The 15,910-nt window shown below is 48.2% G+C and overlaps 1 protein-coding gene across 1 annotated transcript; it reads right to left on the reverse strand.

Annotated features, from left to right (window-relative positions):
* Positions 1 to 350: 350 nt before the first annotated feature.
* Positions 351 to 6,678, reverse strand: LOC107111872 (uncharacterized protein K02A2.6-like; the record flags this gene model as incomplete). The annotated part of the gene is made up of 3 exons (XM_015412919.1): positions 351 to 386; positions 4,687 to 5,343; positions 5,494 to 6,678. Coding segments are annotated over 3 exons (1,878 nt in total), but the record flags the coding sequence as incomplete, so codon positions are not given.
* Between the last annotated feature and the right edge of the window lie 9,232 nt (positions 6,679 to 15,910).

Genomic DNA, 15,910 nt, shown 5'->3' on the forward strand with positions numbered 1-15,910 from the left:
AGCTTTTCAGCTACAGACATGAACTTAAGGCTGCAAGCCGTTGTATACTTTTGTGAGCAAGTCACATTGAACCCAGGGGGCCATATCTCAATAGCAGGTTCAATGCACACCGTCTCAAGTCAAAGAAGGATCTCAGGTAGAAACGGTTTCCAACTCTGGGCTGAGAGATCCCTAGAGATTTGGGGAGCAACTTGGGGAGATTTGGAGTTTGGAGAGGGGAGGGAACTCAGCTGGGATGGGGTGCCTTCGTGTCCACCTTACAAAGCAACTATTTCCTCCATGGAAACCGATCTCTGTGTTTTAGAGACGGTGGCAGTTCCAGGAGGGGCCCTGCCTGAAGGTCAGCAGTCTCACAGCTGGGCCTGCGCCTGGGAGTTGCTGCCAGCCTGAAGAGACGATACTGAGCAGGGGGCATCAATGGGAAGATAAAACAGATCCATACGACTAAAGGATTGTGTAGGGTTGCCAATCCCCAGGTAAATCCTGGAGATTTGCCAGAATCACAACTGATCTCCAGACTACAGAGATCAGCTCCCCTGGAGAAAATGGCTGCTTTAGAGGGTGGACCAGAAGGCATTACAACCAGCCGAGTTCCCGCCCCTTCTCAAGCCCCGCCCTCCTCAGGCCCCGCCCCAAATCTCCAGGGATTTTCCAACCCAGAGTTGGTGATAAGAGCAGTCCTCGAAAGAGCTCTTTCAGCTCCACCGACCTCAGAGGGTGTCTGTTGTGGGGAGAGCAAGGGAAGGCGATTGGAAGCCGCTCTGAGACTCTGAGTGAAGGGCATAGGGTTGCCAAGTGACTTACCGGCTTTAGCGGGAGAGCAGTGGTCCCAGTCAGCGCCGCGATGACATCTCCTGGAAGTAACATCATCACGCTGGGCGTGTTGGCCTGATCTGGCCACTTCGGGGGTGGGGTTCCCCCAGCCGGCTGGATCCAGACCAGAGGATTGGGGGCCCTTTGAGTGGGGGAATCCCTGACACCCCCCCCCCGGGGGACCTGGCAGCCATAGAAGGGCAGGGTATAAATCCTATATCCTCCTGCTCCTCCTTCTATAGGATCCATCTTGAAATAAAGAACTTGGAGGCTTGGCCTGCTACTCCACAACCATTCTTCTCCTTTGGTTAATGAATAGCCATTGCATCCATGGAATAAATAAATAAGCAGGACACAAAGGTGACAAAGGCCAAACTCTGATTATGCAATGGTGCATATTAAGGCCCTGAACAGGGAGTGAGAAGTAGATTGAAAACCCTAACTGTGTTGCAGGTGGAGGACCAGCACTATGATGTATAATATTAAAAAGCAAACCCTTCCCTGCATTTTTATTCTGCTTTCCTGCTACGCCAGGGACGGAAAGAGGCTTACAACGTGAAATACACAAAGTGAAAGAAAGGCATATCCCCCAATTGACCCTCATTCTCTCTTGAAGCATAAGAACACAAGAAGAGCCTTGCTGGATCAGACCAGTGGTCCATCTAGGCCAACATCCTGTCTCATGCAGTTCTTCAACCAGTTCCTCTGGATGGCGGGCAACAGGGCAGAGGGGCCGAGGCCTTTCCCTGATGTTGCTTCCTATTTCTGGGATTCAGAGGTGATAAGCCTTAATCTTTGAGAGGATGAAGCTGAATGGATGACCTGCTGGATCCACCACCATGACTCACACAGGGCCACAGCTGTGGCACAGGATTGCGAGCTCCCAGTTGGCAATGTTACCCAAATGGCCTACATCGGTATATATCTGTGTAATCAGCTGCACAGATCCAGTACTTGGGGTGGCTTTTCTTTAGAGAGAAACACTCCAAAACAACCTCTGAACCTCCACATAAAGTCAGGAATATGAATGGAATATGTTGTATGTTTTCTGTCCTAAATCCTTTCACACCCTGGAACCCAGGAAATACCTCTTGGCAATCCTTACATTTCTGCACTTATCTGTTTGTCCAAGATATCTGCATTTATCTCACCTATGCCATCAAGGTAAACATTGACTCTAGAGCGGAATTTCAGACAGCCAATATTTTCCATTTCAAGAACTGTTCACTAACGGTTTCTGTCTGTCATTTCAGACAGAACCGTTTTAGTAACAGTTCCCTGACAGAATATATTTCCCCTTTCAGACAGAAATGCTTCTGTCCTGTTAGGGAAGCGTTCCTGAGCTGTTTTTACCTCAAACTGCTTCCAATCGGTCTTCAGTTTCTTCTACTGCTCCTGAAGTGCTACAGGGTGCTGTGTAAAATGCCCTGTAGCGCTTCCTCCAGTGATTAGGTTTTTGCGCCCTTTTTCACCCGTACAGGCGATCTCCGTCTTTTTTTTTTTTGAACATTTGTTTGAGAGCGCTATGGTGCTATAACACAACCCCAAAGCAGCACAATAGTGACCCCCATTGGGATCCCTGGACCACTGAGATACATGAGATCACTACATCTGGGGAGAAAAGGGATTTCAGTGGAGTACAATGCCACGGAGTCCTCCTTCCACAGCATTCGCTATATGCCTGGGAACTGATATCTGTAGGCAGGAGAGAAGCTGTAACTCTGCAATGCTCCCTCTAAGCTGTGGAGTTCTGTGAGCAAAAATTCCACTTTGTGAGCTCCTGGCATTAAAGTTGTGAGTGAGCGATTTGGCTACCTCATCGATTAGTTTGCTCTGGAGCCATCCATCCTGAGCTAAGACAAAAACGTGTGAGCCAGAGGCTAAAAAACTGTGAGCTATCTCACACTATCTCAGCTTAGAGGGAACACTGGCTGTAACTGCAGGGGATCCCCAGGACCCACCTGGAGGCATGGCATTCCTATATGCTGGCCATCAAGAGGAGGATGCTGTTTGCAAGGCTGGAAGGAGCTAGTGTGGCTTGGAAAAGCAGGAGGAGGGATTTTAAAATCCTGCCACAGGTCTTGAGTTCCTGGAATTCTCGTTGGGCAAGATAAAAAGGTAAAGGTTCCCTTGCTCGAAAGCCAGTCGAATCCGACTCTAGGGTTGTGGTGCTCATCTCCGTTTCCAAGCCGAAGAGCCCATGTAGAACAGAGGCTGGGAAAGAGGGGGATGAAAAGGCAGCCTGTATGTCCTGTCCCCAAATACTGCGTGGGGTGGGGGGAAGCAGTTTGATTTAAGGCGCCTGAAGGAGAAAAGTTAAAGGAAGAGATTTTTAAATTCCAGGCAGCCTGAAAGAGAGGGCAGTCATGGCGAAGGTAGGGTGGTGGTGGGGAACAGGACAGTTTCACAAACCCCGGCAGCATCCCTCCCTCCCTCACATTCCAGAAATCAAACCCAGAAGTGCGTGCGTGCCTGAGCCTCCACTTCTTTCCAGATGGCAGGTGTAGTGATCTCATGTATCTCAGTGGTCCAGGCATCCCAATGGGGTCGCTATCACGCCGCTTTGGGGTTGTGTTACAGCGCCATAGCGCTCTTAAAAGAACATTTTAAAAAATAAGATGGAGATTGTCCACGCGGGCGAAAAAGGATGGGAAAACAAAGCAGCGCAGTCTGAAATGCCAAACTGCTTCAGAGACGGCTCCTTACTGGTAGGGGAAAGGCTGTGTGAAACGGCCGTCCATTTCTGTAGAATGGTCATCCATTCTGTTAGATCGCGCTAACAAAGGACTCGTAGAGTGATTCAGCAAGTGATTCAGCTTTATTTAGAAGTAACGAACAAGCACTAACTCAGTAAGAAACCAGAACAGAAAACAGTGGGAGCTTATGCTCCTTTTAAACATAACCGGGCTAATGTAGCCACGCCTATTTACAAATAACAACCAATGAGATTGCTAGAATAAAGACCAATGGGAGTCTTTCCCTCCTAGGGAATGGTACCGTTCTGATTGGTCGCTGTTACGAAGCGACCAATAGGAAGTTCGCTCAGAGGAGCCCTGGTCTGGCTCGAAGCTTAACATAGGAGCCCTATGAGATGATTCATGTAATCGTTTCAATACATTACAATTCCTCCCCCCTAAGTTAAGCCATCATCCCAATTGTTTTATTATTTACATACATACAATCAACCTTTGTACATCAGTTATTCCAACAGTATTTACACTCATAGTCCTTCAGATAAGTCGGCATTTGCCGCGAACGCTGGGACCTGCGGAGCGGTGCAGGCTCCACGGGCAGACAAGGTTGTGGGTCAGAGTGGGGTTCACTACAGCCTGGATCAGGCACAGACTCGACTGGGATTTCAGCCCCGCACACAGGGTTCTGCCCTGACTCGGGGACAGTACCGGGCCTTTCGGTACTCACCGCCTGCTCTGGGGGTGTCCACTCGACATCAGGGGATTCAGCCGTCGGAGAGTCAGCGCTGTCCCTAGCCCAACGTCTCCTTAACTGATCTATGTGGCGCCGCCATATTCGACCGTCAGCTAACTGCACCACATACATTCGAGTACCCACAGAGTCGGATATAACCCCAGGAAGCCACAAGTGCCCGTTTGCATAATTTCGTGCGAAAACCTTGTCCCCTTTTTCAAACATGCGCACCTTCGGTTGCGCCGTGGTACGCTCGGATTGCTCTTCAGTGAGGTCTGGGTGCATTCGGTTCAAACGGGTCGTGAGTCTCCGCCCCATTAACAATTCGGCCGGACTACGGCCTGTAGCACTACAGGGGGTGGTGTGCTGCAGCAAAAGAAAGGAGCCCAGCCTCTGGCTCCAGTCCCCTTCGTCCATTTTACCCAGGGCCTCTTTGGCCGTCCTGACCATCCGTTCGGCTTGGCCATTAGATGCCGGATGGAAAGGGGCCGAAGTCATTTGGCGTATGCCATTACTCGTGAGGAAGAGCCTAAATTCCTCAGACACAAATTGAGGCCCGTTGTCACTGACGATGACGTCAGGCAACCCGTGGGTGGCAAAAAGTCGGCGGAGCGCATGGATCACAGCAAGTGATGTGGTCGATTTCATATGCACGACCTCCAGCCATTTGGACATAGCGTCCACCACAATTAGGAACATTTGCCCTTGGAGAGGGCCAGCAAAATCTATATGCAATCTGGCCCAGGGTTTACCAGATGACTCCCAGCCTTGGGGTGTAGCTTGTGGGGGATCGGGTCTGACTTGCTGGCATTTGGGACACCCTCGTACCCATTCTTCGATCTCTTTGTCCAGCCCCGGCCACCAGACATACCCTCTGGCCAACGCTTTGGTGTGTACCATACCGGGGTGACCCTCGTGCAGCGACTCTAACACTCTCGTCCTGAGTTTGTCAGGAACCACCACCCTGTTCCCCCATAATACACAGCCCTTAGAAATGGATAGTTCATTTTGACGGCTTTTGTAAGGGCCGAACTCCGGTTCAACGCTTCCAACCGGCCACCCCCTCCAAACCCAGTTTAATACTCGGGACAGCACGCTATCCTTGGCCGTGTGTGCTGCAATGTCCCTGGATGATACCGGGGGTCGAGGAAGCTCCTCAATTGCCAAGACCTCACAGGCGGGGGCAGGGTCTGCGCCAATGTCCGGCACCGGGCACCGGCTGAGGGCATCCGCATGCCCAATCGCTTTCCCAGGCCGGTGCTCTAAGTCAAAATCATAAGCCTGCAAAAATATCGCCCATCTAAGCATGCGTGGGGACATGATGTTTGGCAATTGCTTATCGGGCGCAAAAATCCCCAGTAGCGGCTTGTGGTCAGTGACCAGCAAAAATCGTCTGCCAAAAATAAAATCATGGAACTTTTTGACAGCCGCTACCAACGCCAGACCCTCCTTGTCTATCTGGGCATAGTTCCGCTCTGCCGCAGATAGTGATCTAGAATAAAAAGCGATAGGCGCTTCGCTCCCATCAGGCATCAGATGGCTTAAAACTGCGCCTACTCCAAACGGTGAAGCGTCAGCAGCTAACACCAGGAGCTTGTGTTCATCATAATGCGTGAGTACGGCATTAGATGTCAGCAGCTCCTTGACTCCCACAAAAGCCTTTTCCTCGGCCTGCCCCCACTTCCATTTTGCCTCCTTGTGCAAAAGCGCGTGCAAAGGGGCCGCCACTGATGCCTTATGCGGTAAAAACGCATGATAAAAATTCAGGAGTCCTAAAAAGGATTGGAGCTCCTTCTTACTCACCGGCCTGGGGGCGTTTTGGATTGCAGATACCTTCTCATCCGTGGGGTGGACTCCCTCTGCGTCAATGCGAAACCCCAGGAAGTCCACACTTTCCACCCCGAGCGTGCATTTTGAGCGCTTAACTCTGAGGCCGGCATTTTGAAAACGCCTGAGGACCTCTTTAACCCGGTCCAGTAGTTCCTGTTCAGACCCGCCCGCAATCAGCACGTCGTCAAAATAGGGCACTGTGCCAGGTACCCCCCTTAGTAGACGTTCCATGAGGCCCTGAAAAATCCCAGGTGCTACGTTGACCCCGAATTGCAGCCTGTTCACTTTAAAAGCCCCTTGGTGGGTTACAATTGTTTGGGCCTCGGCAGCCTCCGGGGTGACAGGCAACTGCTGGTATGCCTGGGCCAGGTCAAATTTGGCGAAAATCTTGCCACCCCCCAGGGAAGCCAAAATGTGGCTTATTACCGGGACCGGGTACGAATGTTGCTGCAGCGCCTTGTTAATCGTACATTTGTAATCGGCGCATAGTCGTATGGACCCATCTGATTTGACAGGGGTTACGATCGGGGTCTCCCATTTGCTGTATGGTACTGGCTCTAAAACCCCTTGCTCAACTAGTTTGTCAATCTCTTTTTCCACCTTATGTTTGAGAGACACAGGTACTTTCCGATACTTCAACCTAATAGGTTTGACTGACGGATCTAAGTCAAACGCAACCGGGGGGCCCTTGTACCTTCCCAACCCTTCGGCAAATACATCAGGGAACAGGTCGTACAGCATGCCCCATTTATTTTCAGACATCCTGTTAATCCCAGAAATACCGATGCCCAATGGCTCAAACCAATCTAACCCTAGCAGGTTAACCCGGTCTCCCTCTGCAATCAGGAATGACAGTTTAACACATTTCCCCTTATACTCAACAGTAACAGAGTCCCGTCCGGCCAAGGGAATTCGGTTGCCCTGGAAGTCGGACACTCTGGTTCCCGCAGGCTGGAGCCGCCGCCGGCTTCGGTTCGGGAACAACTGGCGCCAGGACGCGGCAGAAATCACCGTCACGGACGATCCTGAGTCCACCTCCATTGTACAGGGTCGGCCGTCGAGGAGTGGAGTCACGGTGATCTTGCCCTGGCTGCTGGTGCGATTTACGGCCGATGCGCTCGACAAGGTCGCCGTCAACTGGCAGCTTGCTTCCGATGCTGAGGAACGGGTCTTGCCTTGGGTGCTGACTGGAGTGCCCCTCTGCGCTGACCGGTTGTTAGTTGAGGGATCCTTCTTCGCTGATCTGCAGACTCTGGCCAGATGACCACGCCGCCCACACGCTCTGCAGTCGACATCACGAGCCCAACAGGAGCCGCGCTGGTGCTTCCCGCCACAACCGGAGCAAGGCTTGACGTTGGTAGTCTTCGCTGGGGTCCGCTTGCCTCGAACCGCGTTGACGTCATCATCCGCGTCTTCGCCCTCGCTGTCTCGTTGAGCGTGTATACTGGGCTCTGCCACCCGCTGGCGGACCTCCTTCGTGGACTTCTCCGCTGCTTCCGCGGCCACGGCCTCTTCGTAGGCCACTGCCCAGGTCAGGGTGGTGCGGGCGAACAGCCTCTGTTGCAGCCTTTCATCTTTGAGACCGCAGACGAGACGGTCTCTGAGGGCTTCCTCCACGTTGTGGAAATTACATGGCCGTGCGGCTTTGCGAAGGGCCGCCACGAAATCTGCGATGGTCTCGCCTCCGGCCTGGTTCCGCTTGTAAAAAGCGTGCCGGCAGGCGATCTCCGACGGTTGTGGAGAATAGTGAGCCTTAAGCTTCTCCGTGATGTCAGCGTAGGTGACAGTCTTTATATCAGTTGGGGCCACCAACGACCTGGCTATGTCGAAGGTCCCCTTCCCGCAGGAACTCAGGAGGCATGCTCGTTTCTTCGCCTCATCGGTGATGTCGTGGGTCTCCAGATGGAACTCGAACCTGGACAGGTAGGAGTCCCAGTCTTCTGAGGAGGGTTCGAAGCACTCGAACTTCTGGCTTCCAGCCATCGGGGGAGACTTGGGCACCGGAGCTGGTGGCGCCTCCGCCGGATCGGCTGCTGTGCTCTGCCCGCTTTCTTCCGAGTCCGAAGTGTGGATGTCCGCAGGGCTGCCTACCTGCTCTAACATCCCATCCTCGTCGCCAATTGTTAGATCGCGCTAACAAAGGACTCGTACAGTGATTCAGCAAGTGATTCAGCTTTATTGGAAGTAACGAGCAAGCACTAACTCAGTAAGAAACCAGAACAGAAAACAGTGGGAGCTTATGCTCCTTTTAAACATAACCGGGCTAATGTAGCCACGCCTATTTACAAATAACAACCAATGAGATTGCTAGGATAAAGACCAATGGGAGTCTTTCCCTCCTAGGGAATGGTATCGTTCTGATTGGTCGCTGTTACGAAGCGACCAATAGGAAGCTCGCTCAGAGGAGCCCTGGTCTGGCTCGAAGCTTAACATGGGAGTCCTATGAGGTGATTCATGTAATCATTTCAATACATTACAGTAAGTGCCAAGAACTTATCAGACAATACAATTTTAAGATCTTTGTCAGTCGGATTCCTTGTGGTACAATAGCCAGTCAGAACACAGAGGTCATTTGCATATGTGGCCTGATTGGCCTTTGTCTCTAACATTCTAAACAGTTTGCTGTTGCTGTTGGGAGTCACTGAATGTGTCCTGAGGTAAAATACATATTCCAATCTTCCCTTAAATGGTCACTGAAATTGCCAATCTCCCTGTGGGGCCTGGAGATCTCCCAGAAATCACCGTGTTCCCCAGCCATAGCACATCATTTCCCCTATTAAAAAAACCCCCCTGCTAACTGCTTGATAGATCTTCTTGTAGGTTTGTATTGGGGGGGGGGAACGTGCAGATCTGTCCTCGCAGAGCAGGGAGAGCTTGTACCTGCATAAAACTTGATCTTAAAGGTGCCACTGGACTGTTTTGGACCGGGGGGCTGGGGGGGTCCTCTGCAGCTTACGTGGCTGCTTCTGGGGTACCAAGAACCCAGAAATCAGAACTGACTGAGGGCTGCTGGGAGACGGGGTGTGTGGCTCGTTGCATGTGCCCTGTTAGGAGAAATCCCCGTTAGGAGATTAATCCTTTAGCCCAAATCTGTCTTATGTACGACAGGGGCTTGTGGGTTCTTTTGACCAGTGTATACAGAGGGCAGAATCAGAACAGAGACTCCTTTTTCCCCATAGAAAGAGACAACACGACTGGATGTTTATAAAATCAGTTGTTCTCTTTACTGATTAATAGTTGAATTCACAAGCATACAACAACAGATTCACACTCACACGTGCACAAGTTCCTTTAGATACAATAGAAATGGAAAGCAATCAGTGTAGAAAACCTTTAACTAATTGGAGGTAAACACAGAAAAGGGTAACGGTTATACTTATCTGATCCAGAAGAGAGTCTGGCCTTCTCAATGAAGTTAGACAAAAGATCTGAGGGATTCTACTTCACACAGTTGGAACCAGCCAACACGTGTGGGCTTCTTGGCTGCAGTCCAAGAGAGCACGTGAGAATTACCTGCAGTAGAACTTGAGTTGCCTAGGTGGGGTAAAGATGGCTAGCTAACAAGGAACAAAGGTTGCTCCTCGCCTTTTAAAACCTAGTTTGGGGGTTGGCATCTGTGCCAATCTCCTACCTGTAGTCCGTCCCATTCCCTATACCTATTGGTTACTGGGATGTGATGTATCTACCTACTGGGAGTGGACAATATTCAAATCTTAACCTATACCTCAATGGAAGCATCTGGTCAAGGTGTGAAACTCTTGGTACCCCGAAAACCTTTGATGTGTAGATGCTCTAGCTGGTTCCCAAGCAGTAAACAGGAAACTCTCTCTTGAGATGCAAACCAGATACGAGGGTTACGTGTTGACCAGAAATTCCTTAATGGTGGAGGACCTGTTGTTTGTGAGAGTCCTCTTGGCTGACCATAATGGAGAATGCCTTCATCTTTCCAGGCAGGGCGGGTAGGTGTGTGCGTAGTATAGCATACCAGTGCAGGCAGAGCACACCAGCATAACAGCTTCCAAATTCAGGCAGACCAAAGCACACAGTTTCCCCAAACCCATACACAAAGCAAGTACATTCCATACATACAGACGTCAGCAGAATACAAATAAAATACATTTTTAAGCACATTTCTCAACAGCCCACCCCCTGGGCTCTTTACTGCCGGAGCTCCGCTCCTGTGCGCTCCTGCAGGAAATGACGCCAGGGTTCCTGGTTAAATCAGTTTTCAACACCAGCCAGTTTGTAGAAAGCAAACTTTATTGAGACAGTTGATAGATACCAACTTAAACACATCTATTGTTAGAACTGAAGCTAAACGCGCGAAGGCTACAGATATAAGGAATTCAAGGAAAGGCACTAAAGATCAGGACCCAAACACCCCCTAGCAGGGGTCATTTCCTGCAGTAGTGCACAGGAGCGGAGCTACAGTGGTCAAGAGCCCGAGGGTGGGCACATGCAACAAGCCCCACCCCCTGCTCCCAGCAGCCCTCAGTCAGAGCAAGAAGCAGCCACGTAAGCTGCAGAGGATCCCCCCAGCCCCCGGTCCAAAACAGTCCAGTGGCACCTTTAAGACCAAGTTTTATTCAGGTACAAGCTCTCCCTCCTCTGCGAGGACAGATCTTCATGTCCCCCCCCCAATACCTAGCAATCCAAAACAGTCCAGTGGAGCCTGAGCGGTGGGTGTTGCCTTCTGACACACTTACAGTGATGTCAGGGGGTGTGGCATATGCAAATAAGTTATGCTAATAAGTTATGCTAATGAGCTCCTGCACCTCTTTTTCTATGAAATGACCCATTAGTCACGCAGAGGAAGGCATCTGTATCTAACCCTATAGGGTTAGGGTTAGATATATAAATGTACATAACATGCAAATATATAAATGTACATAACATGCAAATGCATTATCAATCAATAAACACTTTACACTGAGTCTGTTATTAACCAGTATTGTTTATCCAATTATATAATCTCGACCATTTTTTCAAAAAAAATTCCCCCATTCCCTTGAATTAACAAGCTTAACTTATCAATTTCTGCTAAGTTTAACAGCTTTGAACTTATCTCTTCCCTACTGGGAATTGTTTCTAATTTCCAGTATTTGGCCAATAGTATTTTCGCAGACGTTATTATGAGTATCACTAATTGGGTGTTTCCTGACCACTCTTAATCTGTTACACATACAAAGTTGCTTGCTGACATACATTTATTTAAAAAGCTTTATTTTCTTCTTTTCTTCTTCTTTCTTTTCAGTGAAGTCTTAATTTTATGTCTCTTATCCTTGTAAGTAGAGAGATTTTCTTTTAAGGTTTGCCATCTATATTCCATTCTTGAAGTAATTGTTGATTCCAAAAAGTATTTTTTATCTTCTCTCTGCAGCATTTTTTCCTTTACAGCTTGGAAGGTTTCAGCATTTGTCTGTCCTTTACTGAGTCTGTTATGTTCTTCTGTGTAGATCCTTCTGTATGATGCTTGTAGTCTTTTTGCTTGTAGTCTTGATCTGTTTTTAGATTAATATTTTATTGAGTATATAATTCATATTACATAAGACTAATTCATATTCTTGTACATTATACTCCTTTTCATAATTTAAACATGTTAAAAGCAATATTGAGGTTACATTCCAACTGTATAACTAACAGATTAAATTTAAGCCCAATCCGGTTTGTAGCCTCTTCGTTTCCTATTCCTGACTTAACTGTCTTAACATCTGAACTGTGTTAGTTCAATCCCCGCGCTGGTGTGAGCAGCCAGCCTGTTGTCCCCAGCTCATCGTCCACCCAGCGATTCGAAAGCTTCGACAAGTAGATAAAATGGGAACCACTCCTTAGCGAGGGTGGGCACGCCAACCTCCCTTCTGGGAGGGCGTTAGCTGACGGTTGGACGCCTGGTCAAGACTTGTAAAAGGCTAAACAGCTTCCCGGCTACGAACAAGAACGCCTGCAATTGATGTTCCGGCCAGGCGGTGGCAGTGTGGCGATTGACATACGGGTCCTGAGGCCTGGCCAGCAAGCAGCCGTGCGGGAAAATGACGGAGCCAGCCAGAAGATGTCTACACCGGGCAGTGACGGCGCGTGCAATTAAAGTGAATATATGTTGTCTTCCCTATCCCCTACGAACATTGTTAGTCCCTTGTCTATATATGGAGTAACTGTACATCGCTTTGAGCCCACTGGGGAAAGCGATTAATAAATGGAAAGTATTATTATTATTATTATTATTATTATTATTATTGTTGTTGTTGTTGTTGTTGTTGTTGTTGTTAATATTATTATTATTTATCCTACCCACATATGAAACCGCCGTATAACTCGCTTTAAATAGTATTTTTCCTTAATATGTCCTTTACATCTTCGGATAAGTTATTACGCATTCTTCTGACTTCTTTTCTATTCATTCTATCATTATTGTTTTTCTATCTACTTCTATACCTAAAAAAAGAAAGAAAGCTGCACAGGGCTGCTGATACTGGGGCTGAAGAGGAGACCCCTTCAGCGGGAAGATACCCTCCTCCCTGTTACCAGAGGTCTTAGGGGGAGCACACCCTTCATCGCCTTGCCTTACCCACTGGCTATAACTACTTCTGTATTATTTATCATTTTGTATATTGTGGAGCTGCGGTGGCTCAAGTGGTTAAGACGCTAAACTGCAGGCTATGGAAGGTCGGTAGTTCAGCAGTTTGAGACCCAGGTGCTGCATGACGGAGTGAACTCCTGTCTCTAGTTCCAGCTCCTGCCAACCTAGCAGTTCGAAAGCAAGAAATTGCAAGTAGATAAATAGGTACCACTTCAGTGGGAAGGTAACAGCGTTCCGTGTGCCTTGGTGTTTAGTCATGCCGGCCACATGACCACAGAAACGTCTTTGGACAGTGCTGGCTCTTCGGCTTTGAAACGGAGATGAGCACCGCAACCCTAGAGTTGGATTTGACAGGCTTTCGAGCAAGGGAACCTTTACCTTTACCTATACTTTTACTAAATACTTCCAGCTTAAGACACAGTTCTAAATACCCTAATATATATATAATTGCTCTCAACATAGTCTATTAAACTATTTGCCAACACAAACTATCTCCTTTTAAATGTCTCCATCTATTGATTTGGTCAGTTCTTCCAGAAGCCTCTTGCTAGTGCTCTCATCATAGGCTGTGGTTACACGGCAAGGCAATTGTGCTTTGTTCCCGATGTAATTTAAACTGGAATTTTTTTTTCCAAGTTGGGATTTTCACACATCCCTCCCTGAACCGCAAGCTTGCTTTCCTGCCTGCCCACCTCTCCCGCCCCCAGCAGCTTTCCAGCCAATGAAAAGAAAAGAAAAAGGCACCTTTGAAAGAGTTCTCCTTTCTGCCCGATGCTGCTGGCTAGCTCAGTGCGCTCCCTGGTGCCGGGGGCTCCCTCCCGCCTAATGCTGCAGCTTCGGGGACTCCTGGGGCAGATGCCAAAGCCCACTTGCCTACCAGCCCACCCCCCAGCTTCCTCCCCCAGAAACTTTCAACGCCGCCTCCATGCCGGGGGCTCCCTCCTTCCCTCCTAACATTGCCTCCCCCAGACCACAAACTCTGCACTGGATGTGCTCTTGAATTTCAGCGAGGGAGTGCTCATGCGCTCAAAGGTGGAAGCTGGGGGGGGGACCCCTCATTGCGCACCAAGAACAGTCAGACAAGCCTAATCGCAATAATTGCGAGAAATGGCTGTCCAGATCACCGAAATCATGGATTCAATGCGCAAATACCTGGAAAATACTTGATTTTCCTGGTACAGGAAAATTTGGGAAAGAACCACAAGGATTGCGCGAGTGAGCCCGTTTCGCCACGGGAGGCGGATCAGCCTATCTGATCAGTAAATTTAAATGTGGGAGGGAACAGCGGTTGTAATGTACTCCGCCATTACCACGTGCGCGACCGTTGGGCCATGCAGTCTAACAAAGCCTGAAGCTTCGCTCTAAGGGAACAATAGAACAGCGGATCCTAGCCTGCACCTATCAGAGGGCCAGGTCCGCAGCCGAGAGCCTATGGGACTCTCGGCTACTGTAAATAGCCTATAGGGAAATAGGGGTGTGTTTTGGTGGTGGGTTTTCTGTGCATATATACCGGCCTGCGAGCAGGCTTACTTTGTCTTGTTCCTGCTTAAATAAAGTACTCTGCTGAAATCACTCCATGTTTCTGAGTACTTTTCAGCGGTGAAACCCAATCAAAAGGACCGTGTGACCACACCCAGAGGCTGTAAAAGTTTTGCTGATTAAGTTGACCACTAGGTGGCCTGCTAGCCATCTGTATTGAATTCCATGATCTCTGAGTGATTTAGCTGTGTCTCGTAGCTTCCTTCTCGCGATGAGAATCTCAGCTGGAATGTCAGCAAACAAAGAAATGATCATGTCTTCAAGGCACAGACCCCTGTTTTCCCTTGATCTGTATCTTGGACAGTTTGGCATTGGGATTTCCCATCTTGAATACAGTTTGGTACAGTTATCTTTTTAAGTTGTCTTAAGTTAAAAGCTTCGAAGGCCTCATTAACTGCCAGACTAACTGTATCAAAAACTATACACTTAGGCTCCTCCCATGAAATCTGCCCCATATCACCATCAACAGAGCTAACAACAGGTTTGTCATCTGGTATTTTTTTATATGTGTTTTGTACACTCATTTTGAAACCACTTCAATGACCCCAGTTCAGCCCAGCACACCAATAATCTCTACTGTTATTTTCCCCTCTGTGCTGTTTTGACCCCCCTAACACAACAATGCTTACTGTGAATATCTTAACCACCAAGAATCTTTCAGCATGAGTCATATATCATACAGTTCCACAATGGAGTCTAAACAGTGTGAGCTGTTATGGTTTCAACAACAGAGCAAATGTTATGAAGGACTGTTACACCATAGAAAGTTCGGTTCTAAATGTCTCTCTTTCTTTCTTTTCCAAGGTTATTCAACCTTTTTTCTTTAAAAAGTCTGTAAATTCCAAAAAAAGTTGATAATTCTGACAGTTTTTCAGTTTTTTTCTTTAAAGAGTCCGTATATATTTCCAGCAAATCATTTAAATCCAAAAGAGACAGGGAGGAAGATTAGCCATTAGAGTCCATAAAGTGACAGAGAAAAGATTGTAAAGTTGCTCAGATTTATATTCCAGGCACAAATAACAACAGCTAATATATCCTCTTCACCCCAGTGAGAGCTTAAGACAGCTGTTATTTACTGTCTCATACTGGCCGCTTCACAAAGGAAGGAGGGGGGGAGGTTCCACTTCCTTCTTCTTTGTCCTTTTAAAGATTTAAAGGGGCATAATCAAAGGGTCATTGGATTCTTTTTCAATTGTTGCTTTTTACAAGTACTCATGGTGTTTATCTTCATCAATGTTATTGCTGAGGCTCCAAGTTACTCTCTTGTCAGGGGTTCACAGCTTGTGCAGATCATGGCTGCCATGACTGCTCTACTTTGCTCTCTGCTTCTGGGACAATCCAGGGCTACCACCCACTCATTGCCACTCGCGGGGGCCCTGAATCAAGTCCCTTGCCCTTGAGGTCCAGTGAAGCTTGGGATCCCCCAAAAACTCCTCTAAAAAGAGGGAAGTATCGGCCGTTCCTGGGAGCAAAGCCCGGTGTCAACTGTACTGCTGCGCAGCAGCCCCGCCTCTCACATCTTTGTTGATCTTGAAGGGACCACTGGACTCAAACTTCATTCTGCTGCTTCAGACTAACACGGTGACCCACCTGAATATTTCTTGGAAGCCTGTTAGTGCAGAACTTATTTATCATCACCACCACCATCAATAATAATAATAATAATAATAATAATAATAATAATAATAATAATAATAATAATAATAGTAGTAGTAGTAGTAGTAG

The sequence above is a fragment of the Gekko japonicus genome, unplaced genomic scaffold (genome assembly GCF_001447785.1).
Source record: "Gekko japonicus isolate JY-2015 unplaced genomic scaffold, Gekko_japonicus_V1.1 scaffold1608, whole genome shotgun sequence".
Classification (NCBI taxonomy): domain Eukaryota; kingdom Metazoa; phylum Chordata; class Lepidosauria; order Squamata; family Gekkonidae; genus Gekko; species Gekko japonicus.